At 37.6% G+C, this 20,707-nt stretch overlaps 1 protein-coding gene and 1 pseudogene across 12 annotated transcripts in view; one reads left to right on the top strand and one right to left on the bottom strand.

Moving 5' to 3' along the window:
* PIAS2 (protein inhibitor of activated STAT 2) overlaps nucleotides 1–20,707 on the top strand; it is a 105,054-nt gene that overhangs the window by 69,167 nt on the left and 15,180 nt on the right. For 9 of the 12 annotated variants that reach the window (XM_042911230.1, XM_042911227.1, XM_042911223.1 and 6 more), the window contains exons 9-12: nucleotides 8,461–8,621; nucleotides 9,825–9,958; nucleotides 11,580–11,751; nucleotides 18,140–18,279. In XM_042911230.1, coding sequence (XP_042767164.1) covers nucleotides 8,461–8,621; nucleotides 9,825–9,958; nucleotides 11,580–11,751; nucleotides 18,140–18,279 — 607 coding nt within the window. Of the gene's footprint in view, nucleotides 1–8,460; nucleotides 8,622–9,824; nucleotides 9,959–11,579; nucleotides 11,752–18,139; nucleotides 18,280–20,197; nucleotides 20,425–20,707 lie in introns of those variants that run through there. The other 3 variants (XM_042911233.1, XM_042911234.1, XM_042911232.1) reach the window with 2 other exon arrangements.
* On the bottom strand, nucleotides 16,508–16,882 carry LOC122203973 (annotated as a pseudogene).

Here is a 20,707-nt window from a genome sequence, read left to right as displayed (position 1 = left end):
TGTACAATATTTTACATGGAGAGAGAATTGTGTCAGAGGGAGGGGGAAAGAAGGGAATACTTTGTTGAGTTCCTATCATATGGTCCTTAATTTAACTGTCTTAGCAAAACTTTGCAGATGAGAAAACTAAGACTAAAAGAGGTTGGCTAACCCAAATCACACAGTTAGTAGTAGAACAAGGATAAAAATTTTGATCTTCTGACATTATTCCAGTTCTCAGAACAACATGCCATAATGCCAGACTGGGCTAAAATATATCCTGGTTATAAGTTCACCTCTCTATCACCCTGGAAAGTGGTGTTTATAGATATCTTTCTTTCTGAATTTATTTTTTAAATTATCATTAACTTGAACTAACTTAGCTTTATTGAAAAGGATTAGAATTGCATGAAATTGGGATTGCTTAGAAATTGGGAATCTCTGGTTATTAGACCCAGAGAGAATGTCTGCAGTCTTAGGAGAGGGGGGGAACACAACTCATGCCCCGATGGGGAGGCAGAGGCCCTGTAGGGCTTGTGTTTGGACCCGGGACCTCCTCTTCTACTTATAAGCTCTGTGCAGACCTTGAGGCACGAGTTCTTCTGAGTATCTTCACATTACCCTTTCCTCCCTCTTGTGTTAAAATTGATACTAAATTGAAACACAGGAAATTGTCATTCTGTTGGTCAAAAACAGTTGAATATTGACAGTTCTTTATGGTTTAACACTAGTATATCGAGTAAATGTTAATTGCTGGCTATATTCTAGGCATAGTCGCTATATGGGAAGGGAATTCATGTTACCTTTATTGTTTTCTTTTTAATTTGTCTGCAGCATTTAAAAAATGTTTGTTTATTTTAAGAGAGAGAGAGAGAGAGAGAGCGAGTGAGTAGGGGAGGGGCAGAGAGAGAGGGAGAGAGAGAATGCCAAGCAGGTGGTACACTGTCAGCACAGAGCCCAATGCGGAGCTTGAACTCATGAACCGTGAGATCACGACCTGATCGGATATCAAGAGTCAGATGCTTAACTGACTGAGCCACCCAGGTGCCCTGTATTATTTTTATGCTTTAGTAGCAGAATGTTCGGTCAGGAAGAAAGTGCTTCGATACAACTTACCTGAGGAGTTTGCTAACAGTTGCATGATGCCATTTTCTGTCTTATTTTCTTGGCATTTGTTTTTTATTCTTTTAATTTGTTTCCTTTTTTTTTTTCTTCAAACACTGTGCCATTCTGTATGAGAACAACCAAAACAAAACACAATAGCCCAACATACTAATGGATTCTCAGATTTTCAAAATAGTGAAGGTGGTATATCAGAGTGGTTAGGATTCCTTCTGTATAAGAATAGGGAGCAGTTTCTTTTCAGTAAAGCTGACCGTGTTTAAGAACATTAACATTTCAATTTTTTAAAGAGATGAAGTAACAAGATCCTGCTTTAAGTTTATTAAATACTCTCTTTCTCTGCTGACAAGTGAAACAAGTCTGTTCCTTGGACTGTCTTTTGAGCTTAAGTATTCATCCTACCTGGTTTGTTCAGCACTAAGAAAAGCATGAATGGTTCTTTTCAGGCTGTGGTAGTGGTAACATGAAGTTGAAGCTAACTGTAGGATACGATGCATATTAATTAAAACACCAAACAGGTGTTTCGATCAAATGAAACGAATGACAGTCGTTTTGAGGAAGAGACAGTACTGGTATTAGTTGAAGAAAGCAGAAAAGAGTGCAGCTAGCTGCCTGTGGAACTAACACAGGATGTGGTTTAGTGGTAGGAAATAGAGAAGCACAGAATGGATCGTAGGCATTTGGAAGGATAAGAGGTGAACCCTGGGATAGGAGGCAAAAATGAGAGAAAATGATAGCTTTAAGGTAGTGGAAGAGATGTTAGTTATATTTCACAGTATGTTTATAAAATGATTCAGAGTAGACATGAATCTGGATAGTGGGTAGCACAGTCCAACGCCTCTCTCCTTGGGACCTACGAAAGGTAATTTTACAGTCATTATTGAAGGCGGGATCTGATTGAGTGTGTGTAATTATATTTCTGAACACAGTGAATTTTACACAGGAGTTGTATTGTAGTGATAGCAGCTAGTGGTTTTCAGTCTGTCCTGCAGACATGGGCTGGGTGGCTGGGGGATAAAAAACGAAGCTGGATTTGATTTTATCTCTTAAGATTCTGACTCATATATAGCTTGGAACCACTGATTTGGGCCATTTTTTACTTACACACATTCTTTATTAATTTAGATAGATACTGATTAGACTATAGTAGAGTGAAAATCAATTTAGACATTCTGCTTAACATTTTACCCTGGTACTTATTTAAAAAAAATTTTTTTTAAATGTTTATTTCTGAGAGAGATTCAATGTTTGTTTATTTTTGAGAGAACAGGAGCAAAGAGGGGCAGAGAGAGGGAGACATAGAAACCAGATCAGGCTCCAGGCTCTGAGCTGTCAGCACAGAGCCTGACGCTTGAACAACCCAGGAACCGTGAGAGGATGGCCTGAGCCGAAGTCAGATGCTTAACCGACTGAGCCACCCAGGCACCCCGTACCCTGATACTTATTTTTAAATGTTTGTTTATTATGTTGAGAGAGCATGAGTGAGGGAAGGGGAAAGAGAGAGAATCCTAAGCAGGCTCTGTGCTGTCAGCGCAGAGCCTGACACAGGACGCAAACCCATGAACCATGAGATCGTGACTAGAGCTGAAATCAGGAGTTGGACGCTCAGCTGACTGAGCCAACCACACACCCCTTACCCTGATATTTATAGCAGCATTATGTGGAAATGGCCCATGTGTCCATTGACTGATAAATGGATAAAAAAATGTGGGGTGTGTGTACACACACACACACACACACACACACTGGAATATTAGTCAGCCATAAAAGGAAAGAAATCTCTCCATGTGCAACGACATGGATGGAGCTAGAGCATTAATGGTGAGCGAAGTCAGTCAGTCAGAGAAATACAAATCTCACTCATGTGGAATTTAAGAAACAAATGAGCAAAGGGGCAAAAAGAGAGGCAAACCAAGAAACAGACCCTTTTTTTCTTTTTCATGTTTTTATTTAAATTCTAGTTAGTTAATATATAGTGTAATATTGGTTTCAGGAGTAGAATTAAGTGATTCATTACTTATAATACCAAATGCTCATCATAACAAGAGCTCTCCTTAATACCCATCACCCATTTATCCCATCCCCCATCAACCCTCAGTTCTCTATTGTGAAGAGTCTCTAATGGTTTGCTTCTCTCTTTTTTCTTTCCCATATGTTCATCTGTTTTATTTCTTAAATTCCACATATGAGTGGAATCCTATGGTATTTGTCTTTCTGACTTATCTCACTTAGCATAATATACTCTGGTTTCATCCACATCGTTACAAATGGTGAGATTTCATTCTTTTGATGGCTGAGCAATATTCCCTTGTGTATATACCACATTTCCTCTATCCATTTGTTAGTCAATGGACATTTGGGCTCTTTCCATAGTTTGGGTATTGTTGATAATGCTGCTGTAAGCATCAGGGTGCATGTACCCCTTTGAATCTGTATTTTTGTATACTTTGGGTAAATACCCAGGAGTGTAGTTGCTGGATCATAAGGTGATTCTGTTTTGAACTTTTTGAGGAACCTCCATACCATTTTCCAGAGTGGTTGCACCAGTTTGCATTCACACCAGTGTAAGAGGGTTCCTCATTCTCCACATCCTCGCTAGCATCTGTTGAGAAACAGACTTAAAAAAAAAAAAAAAAAAAAAAAAAGGTTTTATTTATTTTTATTTATTTTTGAGAAAGAGAGCACAAACAGAAGAGGGGCAGAGAGAGAGGGGACAGAGGATCCGAAGCAGGGTCTGCACTGAGAGCAGTGAGCCAAGTGTGGGGCTCGAACTTACCGTGAGATCATGACTTGAGTTGAAGTCGGACACTCAACCGACTGAGCCACCCAGGTGCCCCAAGAAACAGACTCTTCATTACAGAGAACAAACTGATGGTTAACAGAAAGGAGGTGGGTGGAGGATGGGAGAAATAGATGATGGGTATTAAGGAGTGTATTTGATACGGTGAGCACTGGGTATTGTATGAAACTGTTGAGTCACTGCATTGTATACCTGAAACTAATATTGCACTGTTAACTGGCATTTAAAACTTAAAAATTTTACAAATCAAAAAAAGTGTTGAATTGGTTGGGAACCATTTCATTCATAAAACAGCACCATCATCTGACTAAATAGAATATTTTATTTTGTTATTTTTTTATTAGAGACATGTGCTAGTGGGGAGAGGGGCAGATGGGGAGAGAGGGAAAGAGAGGGAAAGAGAATCTTAAGCAGGCTCCACACTTAGTGTGGAGCCCCATGCGGGGCTCAATCCCATGACTTTGGGATCATGATCTGAGCCGAAATCAAGAGTCAGGTGGTCAACCGACTGAACCTCCCAGGTGCCCGTTATCCATCAGACATCTGACTAAATAGAATTTAACACATTCAAAATTTCTTTTACTAACACACCATGATCAGTATTAGGAAATTGATCACATTTGGCCAGATGGTAAGAAATGCCTTTTTAACTTGGGAAATGCTCATTAACTCTTGAGAGACGGTAGAGTAGGATTAAATTTAGGATCATTAACTTCCACAGCAGTGAATGTTTTCAGTTCTGTATGTTGTGGAAATTCTGAGGCAGTGATAGGAGAAATGAAAATGGCACCGAAGAAGATAAAAAGCAAATTCTCAAAGTGTGACCCAGAGATACTTGGGGTCTCCTGAAACTTTTCGAAGAAGTTCACGAAGTCAAAGCTATTTTTATAATAATACCAGGACACAGTTTGTCCTTTTTCTGCTCTCATTCTGTCCTGAGTAGACAGTGGTGGTTAACAAGGGTCAGCTGATGGTGGTGTAGTGTGTACTTGTGTATTCTTGTTTTAAAAATGTCTGCTTTAATTTCTATAGTAAATATTGATTAATATATACATAAAAATTATTTGAGATTCTCGATTTTTAAGAGAGTAAAAGGATTCTGAGGCCAAAAGTTCAAGAACTAGTAGCCAAAAAAAAACATAGTAGGCCAAGTTAGAGCATTATTTTAAAGGAATAAATTATGAAAGTTGACAATTAATACCTACTTTATTGTAAAAGTATTCAGATAAAAAATTTTTAATTGCTTAAGTCTGTTACTCAGAAGTAACATTATTACTAATGGTATGAAATACATCTTTCTAGATTTAACTTTATTGTTCATAATCGTGCATGTTTATTGGAAAAAATCATGCTGCATGCACGGTTCTGTGCTTTACTTTTTTAAAATTAACAGTATATCTTAAAAATTAATGTGTAGATGTATCTTATTTTAGTCACTGTAGGTATTTTGTTGATTGGGTATGGTGTAAATTACTTGTTCAACCTTTTTAAAAAAAGTTATTATTTCGGTTATTTCTAGGCACTTGATTGTATGTAAAAAAAAAAAAAAAAAAAAAGCAATGATGAAAAATTCCTAAAGAAAACACTAGCCATTAGAATCCAGTACTTTAAGAAGAATCCAGTATTTTAAAAGAATAATATGTGATAACAAAGGGATGCCTCTTAGGAATGCAGTGGTTTGATTTTAGAAAATCTATTAAAATTATTTATATTAATAATTGAAAGGTGGGAGGGAACCCCTGTGATCATCTCATTAGGTGCTAAATCCATTCCTAACAGAACAAAAACTGTTAGCAAAATTGGGAAGGATAGATAATTAAAAACTGAGAACCGGGACCATGTATGATGTAAAAACTAGGAGGGTTCTCATGGAAGTGAAAAACATTTGGGTTTGTGTTCTAGCTCCAGCCACTGTGTCTCAGTGAGTGTGGTGTTTGTAGTCTCATGTAGCCTCAGCATCTTCATTTCAAAAGCATTAATATAGGTACTACTCTTTCTGGAGTCATAGGGTTGTTATGAAAATTATGTGAAGTTTATGTAAAACTCCTTAGCACACAGTAAGATTCTACATCACTTAAGGGATAATTTGTTATTTAAAGGAAGGGAAAACATAGCGAGTATCATAAGAAGAGAAATTGCCTATTTTAGTTCTATTCTCACTTTTTTTCTGCCTTAAATAATGAGTTGTTTGTGCTACATACTTGCACGAATCACGGTAACTTCTAAGATCCCGTTTAGAATTCTAGTTAGACCTCAGATGGAGTCAGCACAGTGATCAGGAGTATAGACTCTGGAGCCAGGGCTGCTTGGTTCACATATTGGCCCTGCCACTTTCTGACTTTGCAGTGGTCGTCATTATCTACCCTCTTTGTGCCTCAGTGTTCTCAGGGGCGGATGATAATATAGATGGATCATGTAGCACACTTGTTAGGTTTAAAAGCTCACTAGGATTAATAAATACACTCATCGTTGCACTTCGCGTGTAAGTAGAACTGTACAAACATTAGTTATGGCTGTGATGATGGCCTGGCTACATTATTTTCTTTTGAATTACAAAATAACCAAATGTTCATTTTAGGAGAAAGAAATAAGAGGTAAACCAAAAGGGAAAAAAACCAAACAGGAACATTCTAAAAATCCTACCCTTCAGGCAAAGTTAACGATGTAATTTTGCTGTGAATTCTTCTGGACTTTAGAGGGCATATAAAGAAGTCCTTCCTTCCTCCCTTTTCTCCCCTTTGTTCCCTTTGCCACTTTCCCCGTCTTTTTCCATTTGTTCTACCATCTGCTCAACAAATACTGCGCATATGCTGTGTGCCAGGTACTGTGCTGTGACACTTGGATTATAGTGGTGAACAGTGACGTGGACCTTGTCCTTGTGGAGTTTAGAGTCCATAGTGGGAGAAACACATTTTCTGTCAGAATAACAGAGAGCTGGTCATAAACTGATAGGTTCTCTGTAAAGGAAATGTATTGGGAAGGTTGTTGAAAGACTCTGTCTAATCTGGGTGTGTGTCTTGATGTTGGTGTACCTCTCCCAATTGGAATAAGAATTGAACAGAGCACTGAATTATATAAAAGTATATTGGAATATCAGCACATGTGATTATACACAAGTAAAACATTTTTGTAAATAAAAAACACATTTGCAATTCATATCACATACACGAAGCTGACTTAACGTAAAGCTTCTGTAGATAAATAACCAAAGACTAATAGCCAACCAGGAAGGAGAAAAAGTTATGTATAGACTGCTCTTGGAAACACAGATAACTCTTAGAAGTAAAAAAGAACAGGGCACCTGGCTGGGTGAGTAGATTTCAGCTCAGGTCATGATCCCAGGGTCATGGGCTCGAGCTCTGTATCGGGCTCTGCACTGAGCATGGAGCCTGCTTAAGATTCTCTCTCTCTCCTCCTGCCCCACTCGCATACTCACTCTCTCACTCTCTAAAAATAAAAAGTAAAAATAAGCTCCGCTTCACTTATAATAAGAGAAATGTAGTTCACAATTATAATGGGGTGGTTTTCACTTATCAGATTGGTAGAGATCAAAGTGAATTAATAGGACTGTGTTGACAAAGTTGAGGGGAACCAAGCTCATTAATGCATGTATATGCATAAATCAATACAGTTTGTTAGTATGACAGAAATCACAAATGCACTTTCCCTTTGACCCAAAAATATCACTTCTGGGAATTTAGCCTATAGTTATTTATTACAGCATCATTTGTAGTGATAAAATATTAGGAACAATTTAAATGTCCATCACCAGGGGATGGTACTGGTTAAGTAAATGATGATCATTCATAGCACGTACTTCACATCAATTATGTCTTCATACCATGGTAGCTTTTTATGTACTGAATATACGTGAAATAATTATTAAGTTGTATTATGTGACAGATGGCACAGAATTGTGTGTATTGCTTGCCACCATTTATGGGAAAATGTATTTTTAAAATACACACTGGGTTATACATAGAATATCTATGAAAGAGCATATAAGAGGTGAGTAATAGTGGTTCCCTCTAAACAGGGTAACAGGTGAGAAAGAGACAGGTTTTTGTTGTATATGTATTTTTCTCTGCCTCTGAATTTACGTGTTAATTATTTTCAAAAAGTGAAATGGGCTTTTATTTATTTTTTTTTAATGTTTATTTATTTTGAGAGAGAGGGAGAGAGTGCAAGCAGGGGAGGGGCAGAGAGCAAGGTAGAGAGAGAATCCCCAGCAGGCTCCACACTGTCAGTGAAGAGCCCAATGTGGTACTTGAACTGACAAACTGTGAGATCATGACCTGAGCTGAAATCAAGAGTCGGATGTTTGCTTAACCCACTGAGCCACCCAGGTGCCCCTGAAATAGTCTTTTAAAAGTCATAGGGCAGTGAGTGAACACAAATAATATATGTAGTGATCTTGATTAGAAAGAAATTCTGGTTTGAAAATCTTTTTCATTTTGATCTTCTTGTGAGATCTTTTCAGACTTTTATGACCGACTCTTGCCTTTGAGGCTTTGCTACCCTTTCTGAAAGGTTTCCCCTGTTGTCTTCCCTTTCTGTAGTTAGGGAAAATGAGGCTGACGATCCCATGCCGTGCAGTGACTTGTACACATCTACAGTGTTTTGATGCTGCCCTTTATCTGCAAATGAATGAGAAGAAGCCCACCTGGATTTGTCCTGTGTGCGACAAAAAGGCTGCCTATGAAAGTCTAATTTTAGATGGGTAAGTGTATCCCAGCATAAGTGTTAGCTGTGGAAACGTGCAGTACAGTCTCATGTAACTTGTAGTCTAGCATCATGTTATCCTTTTTATCATTGGCTTTGTTTTGCTAAATTTCACGAGGGATATTCGTCTGTTGCTTTCTTGTAATGCCTTTGTCTGGTTTTAATACTACAGTAATCCTGGCCCCACACAAATGAGTTGGGAAGTGGTGGTATTTTGTCTCCTCAAATATTTGGTAGAATCCCCCAGTGAAGATGGTTGGGACTGGGGTTTTCTTTGTGGTAAAGTTTTTCACTACAAATGCAGTTTCTTTAATATACGTAGGGTTCCTCAGGTGATCTGTTTCTTTCTGAGTGAGCTTCAGTCTGACCAGAAGGTTGTCAGTTTTACTGAAGGTTGTTAGCCTTTTGTTTTGATTGATTTTCCTCTTTTTCTATTTTATTTGTTTCTGTTCTTTGTTGTTTCCCTTTTTGTGTGTACTTTCATTTTAATTTGCTCTCTAGTTTCCTTTAGGTAGAAGCTGAGGTTTGATTTGAGTCCTTTCCTAATATAAGAAGATTAATGCTATAACTTTTCCTTCAAGTACTGCTTTAGCTATATTCCACAAATTTTATTAATTTTCATATTCAGTTCAAAATACCTTCTAATTTATGTTTTTATGTTTTCTTTGTCTCATTGGTGGTTTTGTTTAGTTTCCAAATATTTGGGCGTTTTCCACATATTTTTCTGAAGATTCAGATTTCATTATGGTCATAGAACATAATTTGTATGCTGAGTTCTTTTAAATTTATTGAGACTTTTTAATGGCCCTAATGCTCCTTTCCCCACCCCTATGACATTTTTTCTTGATAATAAGCTTATAAATTATTTTTTGTATAATAACCTTTATATTTGCTCATGTCTGTTTTGTATGTTATGCTGGAGGTTGCTCTTTACTACCAGTCCTGGCTAGGAGGCTCCAGGTGTCTATTTAGTCAACTGGTTTCTTAGATGATATTCAGTAAACCCCTTAAAGATCTAAAACCTAGGAGGGGAAGGGGGGGGGGTGTGTAACACCTGTTGGAAAGTGTGAAGTATTGAAACACCAAAACAAACAAAAAGGTCAGATAGCATCACTTTTGTGTCCAAGGCAGTATGTGTTACTTAGCTCACCTTTGAACAAAGCCATGGATTACATTTATGCACTTCTTAATTGGTTTATAGGCTTTTCATGGAAATTCTCAATGACTGTTCTGATGTGGATGAGATCAAATTCCAAGAAGATGGCACTTGGTGTCCAATGAGACCGAAGAAAGAAGCTATGAAAGTGTCCAGCCAGCCGTGTACAAAGATAGAAAGTATGTGCAGGATAGCCACGGAGAGCAAAGCAATGAGACCCCTGCACCGTTGTCTTTATCGTTAACTTTGGCCACTAGACCTGCATTTGGAGCTTTGTTTGTGAACTGTATCTTTTGATCGTCTGTTACATACATAATTTCCCTCAAGCGGTTTTTTCTCTTACCTTAAGAAATTGGGTAAAGTGTATGTCACCTTATAATTAGCTTTTTCGTAGTATATTTGTCATATGTAAAGTAAATGAAATAATCACCCCAAGTCATTTTAATATAATGTGTTTGTTACAGAGTGAAAAGTTATAAATGACATTTTTATGGATAGCTTTCAGAATTTTTTTTGAAACTTTTGGGGGAAACCCCAAGTTTAGGTGTCCTTAGGCCACATAATCCATCAATGGAGGGTACACGCAGGTGCTCACAGGTTAGTTGCTAACGAAGTGAACAGACTGTTTCCATTTCTTTGTGGGAAGAAATTTGACCGTTGCCTTTACCTAGGATGTATGCTTAACCTTCAACTCCCTATACCTGCCCACACTGAGTGGGGAAACTAAGGGACAGTTATAATAATTGAACCCATAGGTGAACTGTATGTTTCTTCTTATCTGACCATGTCCACTCACTGCATTTGAGTTTTGTGTTGATTATATTTGACATTCTAACAATATAATGAATAGTGAGTATTCAGAGTAAAAAGTAAAAGTCACTATTTTATGTCACTATTAGTCATTCTTTTGGGGCACCTGGGTAGCTCAGTTGGTAAAACATGGGACTCTTGATCTTAGAGTCATGAGTTTAAGCCCCCATTGGGCATGGAGCCTATTTAAAAAAAAAAAAAAATCATTCTCCTTGATTGTTACCGAACCTGTAGGTAGAATGATCAAGGTTTCCCTCATCTTTGAGAAGAATAGTGATTTAGTTGAGTAGTAGCTGCTGCTTTTCCACTATCAGCCAGCCTTAGTTTTCTGTTAAACAGATTATAGGGCATAATGTAATTTCTGTGAAATGGTGAGTTAACATATGGTAGGTATATGTGGGCAGAAAGGAGAACCTAAGTGATCAGTAGATGGTTGATAAGAAGAGCTTCAAATATCTGAATAACTTAAATGAGAGGTTTGGAGTTTTTTCAGTTCATCGAGGTGAACATTTTTATCCAGTTTTGGCTTACAGAGAGGGGCCTATACATGCTTTGATATGGGTACTGCTTTGCTGTAATGGAAGTGCCTGATTCTGACTCAACACTGCCACACGTCTATGAGAATACACAGCTAGTGAAGCCACATACTTTTGTCTGTGACTGGAGATTGGACCCCTAACCCCAGGCTGTCTGTAAAATGATTGCTTACCTGGGGAGACAGCTTGAGCAGCAGGATCTGAACAGATTTTTTGGCAGTACTGGGGAGATAGCTAAGAGCATGCTGTCCAAAGGAGGTTTTGACTGGCAGGGCATAGAGCTCACCTTTTCTCCCAGGTGAGCAGTCATTTTATAGATAGATGTCCAGAGTTAAGGAGTTAGTCTCCATCCATAGAGCAGAGTATGTGGCTTTTTACTGGCTGTATATTCTCCTGGATGTGTATTGCACCTTTGATTTTTTTTTTTTTCTTTTCCTTCTCTTCCCTACATCAGGTTCAAGTGTCCTCAGTAAGCCTTGTTCAGTGACTGTAGCCAATGAGACAAGCAAGAAGAAAGTGGATGTTATTGACTTGACTATAGAAAGCTCTTCTGATGAAGAGGAAGACCCTCCTGCCAAAAGGAAATGCATCTTTATGTCAGAAACACAAAGCAGCCCAACCAAAGGGTTTGTTAATTTATAGTTCACTATTGTTTATTACACTTGGAACTAACTGTTCTTGGTATAGGTTTGTAAATGTCTCTTTGAGAGTTGCATAACCGTAGAAGGCTCTTTTAATTTGCCTTTGTTCAGTTGAAATCTTTTCAAGAGAGCACATTGTTTAAAGGAAAGAAAATTTTGATGAAATTATTTACATCTTTGGGAAGTGAGAGTTCAGGTCTTCTCATGTCTAAGTATTTATTTCATATTTGATCCTTTTTGTCATTTTCTTGAACCAATTTGTAAGGAGTATATTTGGCGTCACAGAACAACATGAGGAAGCCTGGTGTAAAATGGAGTGTGGAATTGGGAATCTAACAAGTGTGGATTCCAATTTTGACACCATTGCGTACTCGTCCTGTGATCTTGGATGAAATACTTGTTTGAGCCTCTTTTTTGTGTTCTGTAAAATGGGGTTAAATGATGCCTACCTCATAAAATTATTTTCAGGTTTCAGTAAGATAAGGAAAGAGTTAAATTGATTGCCTTCCCTTTTCATCCTCTCCAGGGCAAACTATGGGCAAGTAAATGCATTCTAGCATGTAGTTTTTATGATTCATCTGGTAGAAGCTGTTACTGTCCTGTATAGTGACAGGTCTGAATACTTAGCAATAGGTGCTTCTAAAAAATTTTGGAACCTGCAAGAAAGTAGCAGAGGGTTCCCTTGACGTTCCTTGAACATATTGTTTCAGACTTGGGTGTGCCAGTCTTGTCCTTTGGGCCTCTCAGTGCTCTTACTTTTTCTAATGGCTTTATTGGGTCGTTACTTATATACCATAAAAATGTCCCATCTTAACTATTAAGTTGCCCAGTTCATTGATTCTAATAAATTCAGTTGTCCAGTCATCATCATAATTCCGTTGTAGAATATTTCCAACACCTAGTTAACTTCTCTCTTGTTCATTTGCAGTTAATCCCCATTCATACCCCTAAACTAGGCAATTGTTGATCTTCTTTCCATCTGTATGAATTTGCCTGTTCTAGACATTTTATATAAATGGACTTCTCTGCATTTTGCTTTAAAAAGTCTGTGAGTTGCAGCTACCCAGCTCGTTCCATGAAATCAACATAATTCCTAGTACCCAAATGAGATTTGTACATTAAATACCGTACAGAATGAAGCTGGCTCATATTAGAAAACTCCATGAGAGTTCTCAGTTCAATCTTAGGAAATCATTTAATTGTATATTCAAACAATATCCATCCTTAGGACAAAGTAGGGTACCTTCAGGAATGCTTTATTATTAGGAAATACATTGATAAAATGAATCTTGTCATAAGGATGACTGTGAAGTCATCTTAGTGGATTCTGGAAAGGTATTTAGTTCATCAGTAGCCATTCCTGATAGGAACTCTTTGAAATGTTAGAATTCACAATGGTTTGAAAGGTTTACCACTCTGGAGCTGATTTATTCTTAGGCTACGTTAATGAAAGAAGCATAGTGTCCAGGATATATACCCATGCTAGTTTTATTCTGTTTATGTCTAAGTTATTTTCACTTAATACCATCTTAGTCCGTGTTGATCATCAGGAGATGAGAACAGGCTGGTAAATTGTGCAGATTGTAACATGATGGATGGATGGGTCTTCGGACCGAAGTTGTTAAACCAGGACAAGAGAATATGTGAATGTGCGAATATCTTGTAATTCTTAAAAGGGAATCGTTGATGAAGAGGATTAAGTTTATTCTTTGTTACAATATTTGGGAGATCTAAGTCCATTGGAGGAAAAGATAACATGGAAAGACTTTCCATAGGAGCTGAACACTAGGAAAGTTGATGTTTTATACTAAAATCACATCTTCTGTGTCGAGGTAGAGTGGATGCCACCTGTCCCAGCGGGTATCATGGATCCAGACTTATGCTGTGATTAGGTCACCTCTGTAATCCTTTCCAAGTCTTAATGCTTTTCTGGTTTTGTTCCTGGTCTTCCTTTCCATATTCTGTCTTGTGGCTCAGCATCCAACATTTTCATGGTTTTCCATTGCTGTAGAAGTTTATCATATGACTTCTTGGCCAGTGATAGTAAGCAAATGAGAAAGAATAGAGAATAAGAAAGCAGGAAAAACTTGCCTTCAGTTAAATCCCAGAGGTCTGAGCAGTTATTTTTTAGGAGGTACTGTTTTAGTAAAAATTACTCTTAAGAACAATTTCACAGTGCATCAAGAAGTAGAATGCATTCCACCTAGACATAACCTGTGTTAACATTTTGACGGGAATCCTTTTAGCCTCTTTCCTTATGTACCTATTGTAGTCCTTAAATGCATCATACAGTACCAATCAGAAGAGACCGACACCTTAACCTAAGACTTAGAGAAACCTCTGATATTTTTGTACATGGAAAGATAATTTTAAATATCGTATCCCTACCACATTCTCTGAGCCAATGAATGATTGCTTTGTCATTAATAAGGTATTCTAAAGACAGAAATGGACAAGAATAGAGATAAATATGTATTTCTGTGGATTAAGACTCATTAGCAATTGATAGCAAAATTGAGTCTTTTTTATGCTTGTATGATAAATTGGGAACATACAGGGAATTTCAGGTTTACGGATAAATATTCAAGGTATTGAACTGTTAACTCATTTTCGGACATCTAAATGTGGGCCAACTATGATGAATTCCATGATCCAGTGCACATTGTAGAATACTATTTGGTGTCTAGCAATGTTCCAGCAGTTTATCTTTGTGCTGTGATGTTATAGGTAAAGCTACAAAAATTTCAAGCAGATACATACACAGGCATATGTATACATTAGGCATATGTACCTAATGTATACATATGCCTGTGTATGTATTTGCCAATTCCATGAGGAGGCAGTAACATGTTACAAACTTTAAATTTTTCTTATTACTTTATAGCATCACATTTTTATACCCACAGTTCCGTCAGATATAGCCATTTACATTTCTCCATGGTCTCTGTTATTCCATTTTTATAAATGCATCTATTTTTTGCGTAGACATTAGAATCCTTTACCTTTCTGAATGTTGTCTTTGTGAATATTCTGATTAAAACCATAATCTGCTACCAGTACATAATTTGATAATGGTAACAAATGGCTAATTTACCCATTCTATAAAAATTGAATTTGTGTTAATGGTTACAAAGTTCAGCTAATAGAAATTAATCTACATTAGTTTTTCAGATGTTTGCTGAGGTTTTAGATGTTGATCTAATAATTTGTACCTTCATTGGATTTTGACATTTTCACATATTGTGACAGTCAGCGTTTTGTATTGGAGAAACAAGGAGTAGTTACTTAATCATTTAAAGTTGCATGTTATGAGGTCAGAACCTATGCAATAATTAGATGTTACTGTGATGATAGTGAGTTGGGACACTGACTTGACTGTACAGGTGTAAGTAATGGGGCTTGGAGGAAAGGAGTTTTGTTATTGTCGCCTATAAATCTGATTCAAGTTCAGGGTTCAGTTCAGGGTCAAGACAAAAGACACTTTCAGTATGAGATATGAAAGAAAGAGAAGGGGGAGCAGGAGGAAGGTAGGCACAGACATGCATGTGTGTGTGTGGGGGGGGGGTGTGGGTGTCTGTCTTCAAAAGCTTATCTCTTACATTTAAAAAATACGATTAAGATATTAATACTATGAGATAGAATAATCAGAGCCACTCTTTTAATCCCCTCCTCAGCATGAGCACGCCAGTCTCTTTCCTTTTTACCCCCTCTGCCCCCTGTTTCAGATACGTATTCCCATGTTGATGGTAGGATCATGTGTAATTTGAAAACGCTTTTGGTGATTACTTGTTGTACTTTTCATCCCTGTAGAGGACCACTGTTTTCAAACTTCTAGGAAAAGATGTGTTTTAATACAACATAACTTATTTGATCTCATCCCCAGTTTGTTCTTTCCCCCTCCAGAGAATCTGCCTTTTCTAATATTGTTCACCTCCTGCTTGTGATTTTAGGTCTCTCGGTAACAGTGGAGACCAGGAAGCCTTCTGATTCTAAGTTAGGCAGGTTGCTGTTTGGATGATGACTTCCATCTTCATCTACCTCTGGAAAATGTGTTTGAAATGGCAGGCTTCTGTTAATTGTCTCAAGTGTATTGTTCCCAGTGGATCCACTTTTAAGACTTCGGAACTCTGACCTGTGTTATTTATTCATTATTCTGAGAATAACACAGTTGTCAACATAGCCATATATGTACTCTGAAGATGCCTTCCTTTTCCACATTTCCAGTGACATCCATATTTTTGACAGATAGTGTAGAGTAAGAGCTGGACAAGATCCTCGTGTCATCATGCAAACTGGTTTTAGAATGACTCCAGTGCCTAAATAGGTTGTGATTATTTAAATGGTTTGAGGTTTAAATTGAGGTCATGAGATATTTTGTCAGTTGTTTAGGGTATGAAAACTGTCATGAAACCATGTCATCAATTCTTACCGTTCGTATTTAATAATCTGAGCAGTGACAAGAAGAGTTCCAGCCAAAGGAAAGGACGCCTAGAGGTCCTCACGGTCCTCTTGGTCTAGCTTTGTGACCATGGTCCTAAGTTTCTGTTGGCTTCGTTTTTGTAATGGTCCCTCCCAGCTACATAATTCTGTGCCTCTCTCATGAAGCTTATAGTAAGTAGTTCATTGGCAGTGCTTTGGGATGCCAGCATTAATGTCCCTATGTCTCTGTCCCCTCTCCTTTTTTTTTTTTTTTTAAGTTAATAATAAAGTTGTATTTTTCAAAATGTACAGTTGGTAGAACCTATTTATACCTCTTTACTAGCAGCAAGGCATCTCCACCCTTGGTGTTTCTGGTGTAAATCATTTGAACTCTATGTTTTGAAAACAGTTTAATGAGTCCTTTACTAAGGAGCTCCTGAAGGGGGCTGCCCTGGCCAGGGAATTGCAAATCTTCAATTTCTTAGAGACAGCCGCTGGGGTTAGAGATGGGAACTTCCTTGCAGAGTTTGTCATGTGTGGCCTTGTCAAACAAGACCAGGTTAGTGATCTGAGATCCCAAACTTTGCCTTTGGACTATTTCTTTTTTGGTCTTGCCCCCAGATTGGTTCAGTGGGTCTTTTGCCTTTCTTGTCTGATTTGCCTGCCTGTTTTTCTTCTTGTCGTCCTTGGGTGGCATCAGGAAGCTCAGAGAGTAGCTGCTACCACTGCAGCCTCACCAGGATGATGGCCAGAAGGGATGGCCACCATCAGCCATAGGGTCCATCACATTGCTTATACTGTCTTGTAAGGCTCTAATTGTTTAACCTGGGCTAAGAGAAAATGAAAGCTCAATAGAAGAATGCAAAATCATCTCTTTATTCCTGAGCATTAGAAAAAATATGATTAACTAAACTGCTTCTTGAAATTATAAAGCTGTAATTTGTGTGTGTGTGTGTGTGTGTGTGTGTGTGTGTGTGTGTATCTATTAATCAGTTAATGTATTTTTAAAGTGTATTTAATTTGTGTTCTTAGTAGCATGATTAGTTAATTTCAAAGTCTATAAACCCTCTTAGAGTAGATGATATCATAGTAACTTAACATTTTTATTTCTGGATGTTTTATATTAAGTCTTGAGAAATCATCTTATTCTAATTTCTGATTGCTGCCTATCGGCAGGTTGGCTGGCGTTAGGATTGGCAATGTTGCCTCAGGTGATTCTCAGATAAGATTGCTAGTAATTAACACAGTTCAAGTTAGAATGGAAGAAACTCTGGTTGAACTGTATATAATAAATAGCTTTACTTATAAAGGTGCCGTGATTTAAATCCAATCTTAGGAGGCCTCAGTTTATTTCTAACTTTTTCTTTTTTCTTTTTTTTAACGTTTATTTATTTTGAGAGCAAGAGAGAGTGAGTGAGTGAAAGCAGGGGAGGCGCAGAGAGAGAGGGAGAGACAGAGAATCCCAAGCAGGCTCCACACTGTCAGCGCAGAGCCTGATGTGGTGCATGGTCTTGTGACCTGTGAGATCGTGACCTGAGCTTGAAATCAAGAGTCACTTAACCGGCCGAGCCCCCCAGGTGCCCCTCTAAGTTTCTTTCTAGATTCAGTTAGTAATATCCACATCCATGTTACACATACATTCATAAAAGCATATGTAAAATATATTTCTCTCTGCGGATGAAAGTTTTATGTATCCCTCCAGCACCGCACACTATGTTTTAATGCCAACTTGCTCTTATGTCACAGCTGCTGTTGAGAGCCAGCATACGTTCATGTTAAAATGAAGACTGTTATGAAAGAGGAGAGTAGAGTGGAGTACTGTGTAGTGAGTAGCCGCCATGTAGTTGTGTTGAAACCTAGTGCGCTGACGACTGAGAATGCCCGGTGGTGCAGCCCTTCTCTCCTGTGAACTAACAGCCAGATTGTTTGTAATTTCCCATGCTATTTAAAACAGGGTTCTCATGTATCAGCCATCTTCTGTAAGGGTGCCCAGTGTGACTTCGGTTGATCCGGCTGCTATTCCGCCTTCATTAGCAGACTACTCAGTACCATTCCACCACACGCCAATATCAAGCATGTCATCAGATTTGCCAGGTATGTGAAGAGTTGTTTTCTTTTGCTACCAAGTTTTATTTGTTTTTCCTCTAAATCTGGGGAGCGAACGTAGTGTTACAATTTAAACGGAAATACTGAGGAAATTTGAAGCCTTCATATAAAAGTCGTATCTGTTTTAATATATCACATTCGATTCCTGTCATTTTAACTACAGAGCAATCTGTGGATTACTGATGATAGGAAATCCAGTAGGACGGTAGGAAACTTCTTTAGGGGTTGCTCTGCCTCATGAGGAATTTGTACTCGGAGACACTGTCTTTGTCATCGAAGCTTCGCAGGTTCGGTAGAGTGTTTTCTCATAATCTTCTCGGTAGCCCATCACAGCTTTAGAACGTACTGGTGTACCACAGGGTTAACGTTATCAGTGGCTTTGCCCTGTGAGGCTTTTTTGCTCTGTAAAAATAGGATCTACCAGCTCTTTCCTTAGAGCACTGCTTAATATTTAGGGATATCTTTTGAAAAAGTCAAGGCTGCTCGAATAACCTTAGAACCAAGGCCATATTATGAAATTTGGAACTCCCCCACAGACCCCCCACTTTTCTTCCCTCCATAGCCATTGTTTTTGTAGGCATTTTTGATCAATCAAATTGGAGCAATCTGAAGCCAGTGCCTCTTACATTCATGACTTTCCTTCTTTCCGAAGGGCCCTTTTAGTGGAATACCCTTCTCTTTTCCTGTTAATAATCTTCTTTTCTAGATTTGTAAAGTTACTTTTGACCTACAATTTATTTTTCATATCCCTCTATATGAGGCCTTTATTTCAAGCACAGCATATGTTTTGTTGGGCAAAATTTGTGTTGTTGAAACAGTTGATAGTTGTGGTACCTGGCCCAGGGTAATCTTGCCGCTTGAAATTTATTCAGATTGTTTGAGTAAAATTTAATGGAGAAGAATAGACTAATAATAGTATCTATCAAAAAATTTCAAAAAACCTACTTAACTGTCTATGTTTACTCTGTATGTACTTGGGGAATTGGCATTTTAAAACTTGGTTAAGTCCAGCGGGCACCAATTAAAAAATATTTGTTGTGTACAAAGCTTGATTCTAAGGTACAGGGGCAGTTTCATGGTCCATAAGACAGATGGAAACTCAGAGACACTTAGTTCGTAACTGCCAAGTTTTCCTTTAACTGTGGCTAGTTTTAAAGGAGGTTGAAGAGTGTGTATCATCTTCATATGTGTTACAAACCAACATTCCAGAAGGATTCGTTTTCCTAAAGACCTTGAAATCACAAATAATCCTGAAAAAACTTTTTGTTTACGAAAGCGACCCTGGCCATTTAGGAATAGAACAGCCACAATCTACAGATCATTTGTTTTCAAATTACGTGAGTCTGGATGAATTTTTAATTTTGGAGAGTTGACATTATTTCAAAGTTTGGGCCTAAGGGGAGACTATAACAAGTGCAGGCGTAATAAGCAATAAGTTATGTTAACTGTGTATTTTGTAAAATACGTTCCAAGCTGGTATTAAGGAACTAAGACTGACATGCAGGGCTGATCCTTAGCGAGTGTGAACTAGGATGGTGACACTGCTTATTAGAACGTTGACCTGCTTTCTTACCGTTTGATAAATTGAACAGAATAGGGTCTGTTGTACTTCAGAAGAATTACCAGTTTGTCATCATCTATGAATTATGCAGTAATTGCTACATCTAAATAGTTTAGTTTTTCCTTTGTTTTATTGTTAATGTGCTCTTCTGTAGTTAGTGCTCATTTTAGTTTTTGTGCATAATTTTTATGTAATTAGTCCTACTGTGCAGAGTTTTCATATTTATAAATTTAATAATTTATAATAAAATATTAAATAGAACAAGAATGGAGAGATGACAAAGTTTTAATACATTTCTTAACATTCCTTTTAAACATCATAAATATGAATCTTCTGAATCTGCAGGAGAACAAAGAAGAAATGATATTAATAATGAACTGCAGCTTGGATCATCATCTGATACTGTGCAACAATGAATTACAAAATAAAACAAAAAATTTGTATTTATGGAATGGAAAACAGCTTGATTATTTCAAGAAAGAATATGACTGCCTTATTATTGCTAGTGCCATATTGTCAGGTGTGAATGGTGCTCAAAAGTTGTACATTAAAATTGGAAAGTGCTAAACATTTACACACTTAATGTTTTGTTAAAGTTCATGGCTCAAGTAAGGAAAATGTGGTGTTATTAATAAGACATGTAGAGTCAGTTTCACTTAAAGAAGCATTTAAAATCCAGAAACTACAATTTCATCAGTGTTAATAAAACATTTAGAATGTACCATCTGAATTTTTAACACTATCTGCTTTTTAGTTAAAAATAATTGAGCGTTTTCACCCATGAAATATGTAGGTGGGCGTAAAAACATATCAATACAACATACTGCAATTGAAACTTACGGTGAAATAAGAAAA

The sequence above is a fragment of the Panthera leo genome, chromosome D3 (genome assembly GCF_018350215.1).
Source record: "Panthera leo isolate Ple1 chromosome D3, P.leo_Ple1_pat1.1, whole genome shotgun sequence".
Classification (NCBI taxonomy): domain Eukaryota; kingdom Metazoa; phylum Chordata; class Mammalia; order Carnivora; family Felidae; genus Panthera; species Panthera leo.
This window is presented reverse-complemented; position numbering and strand designations above follow the sequence as displayed.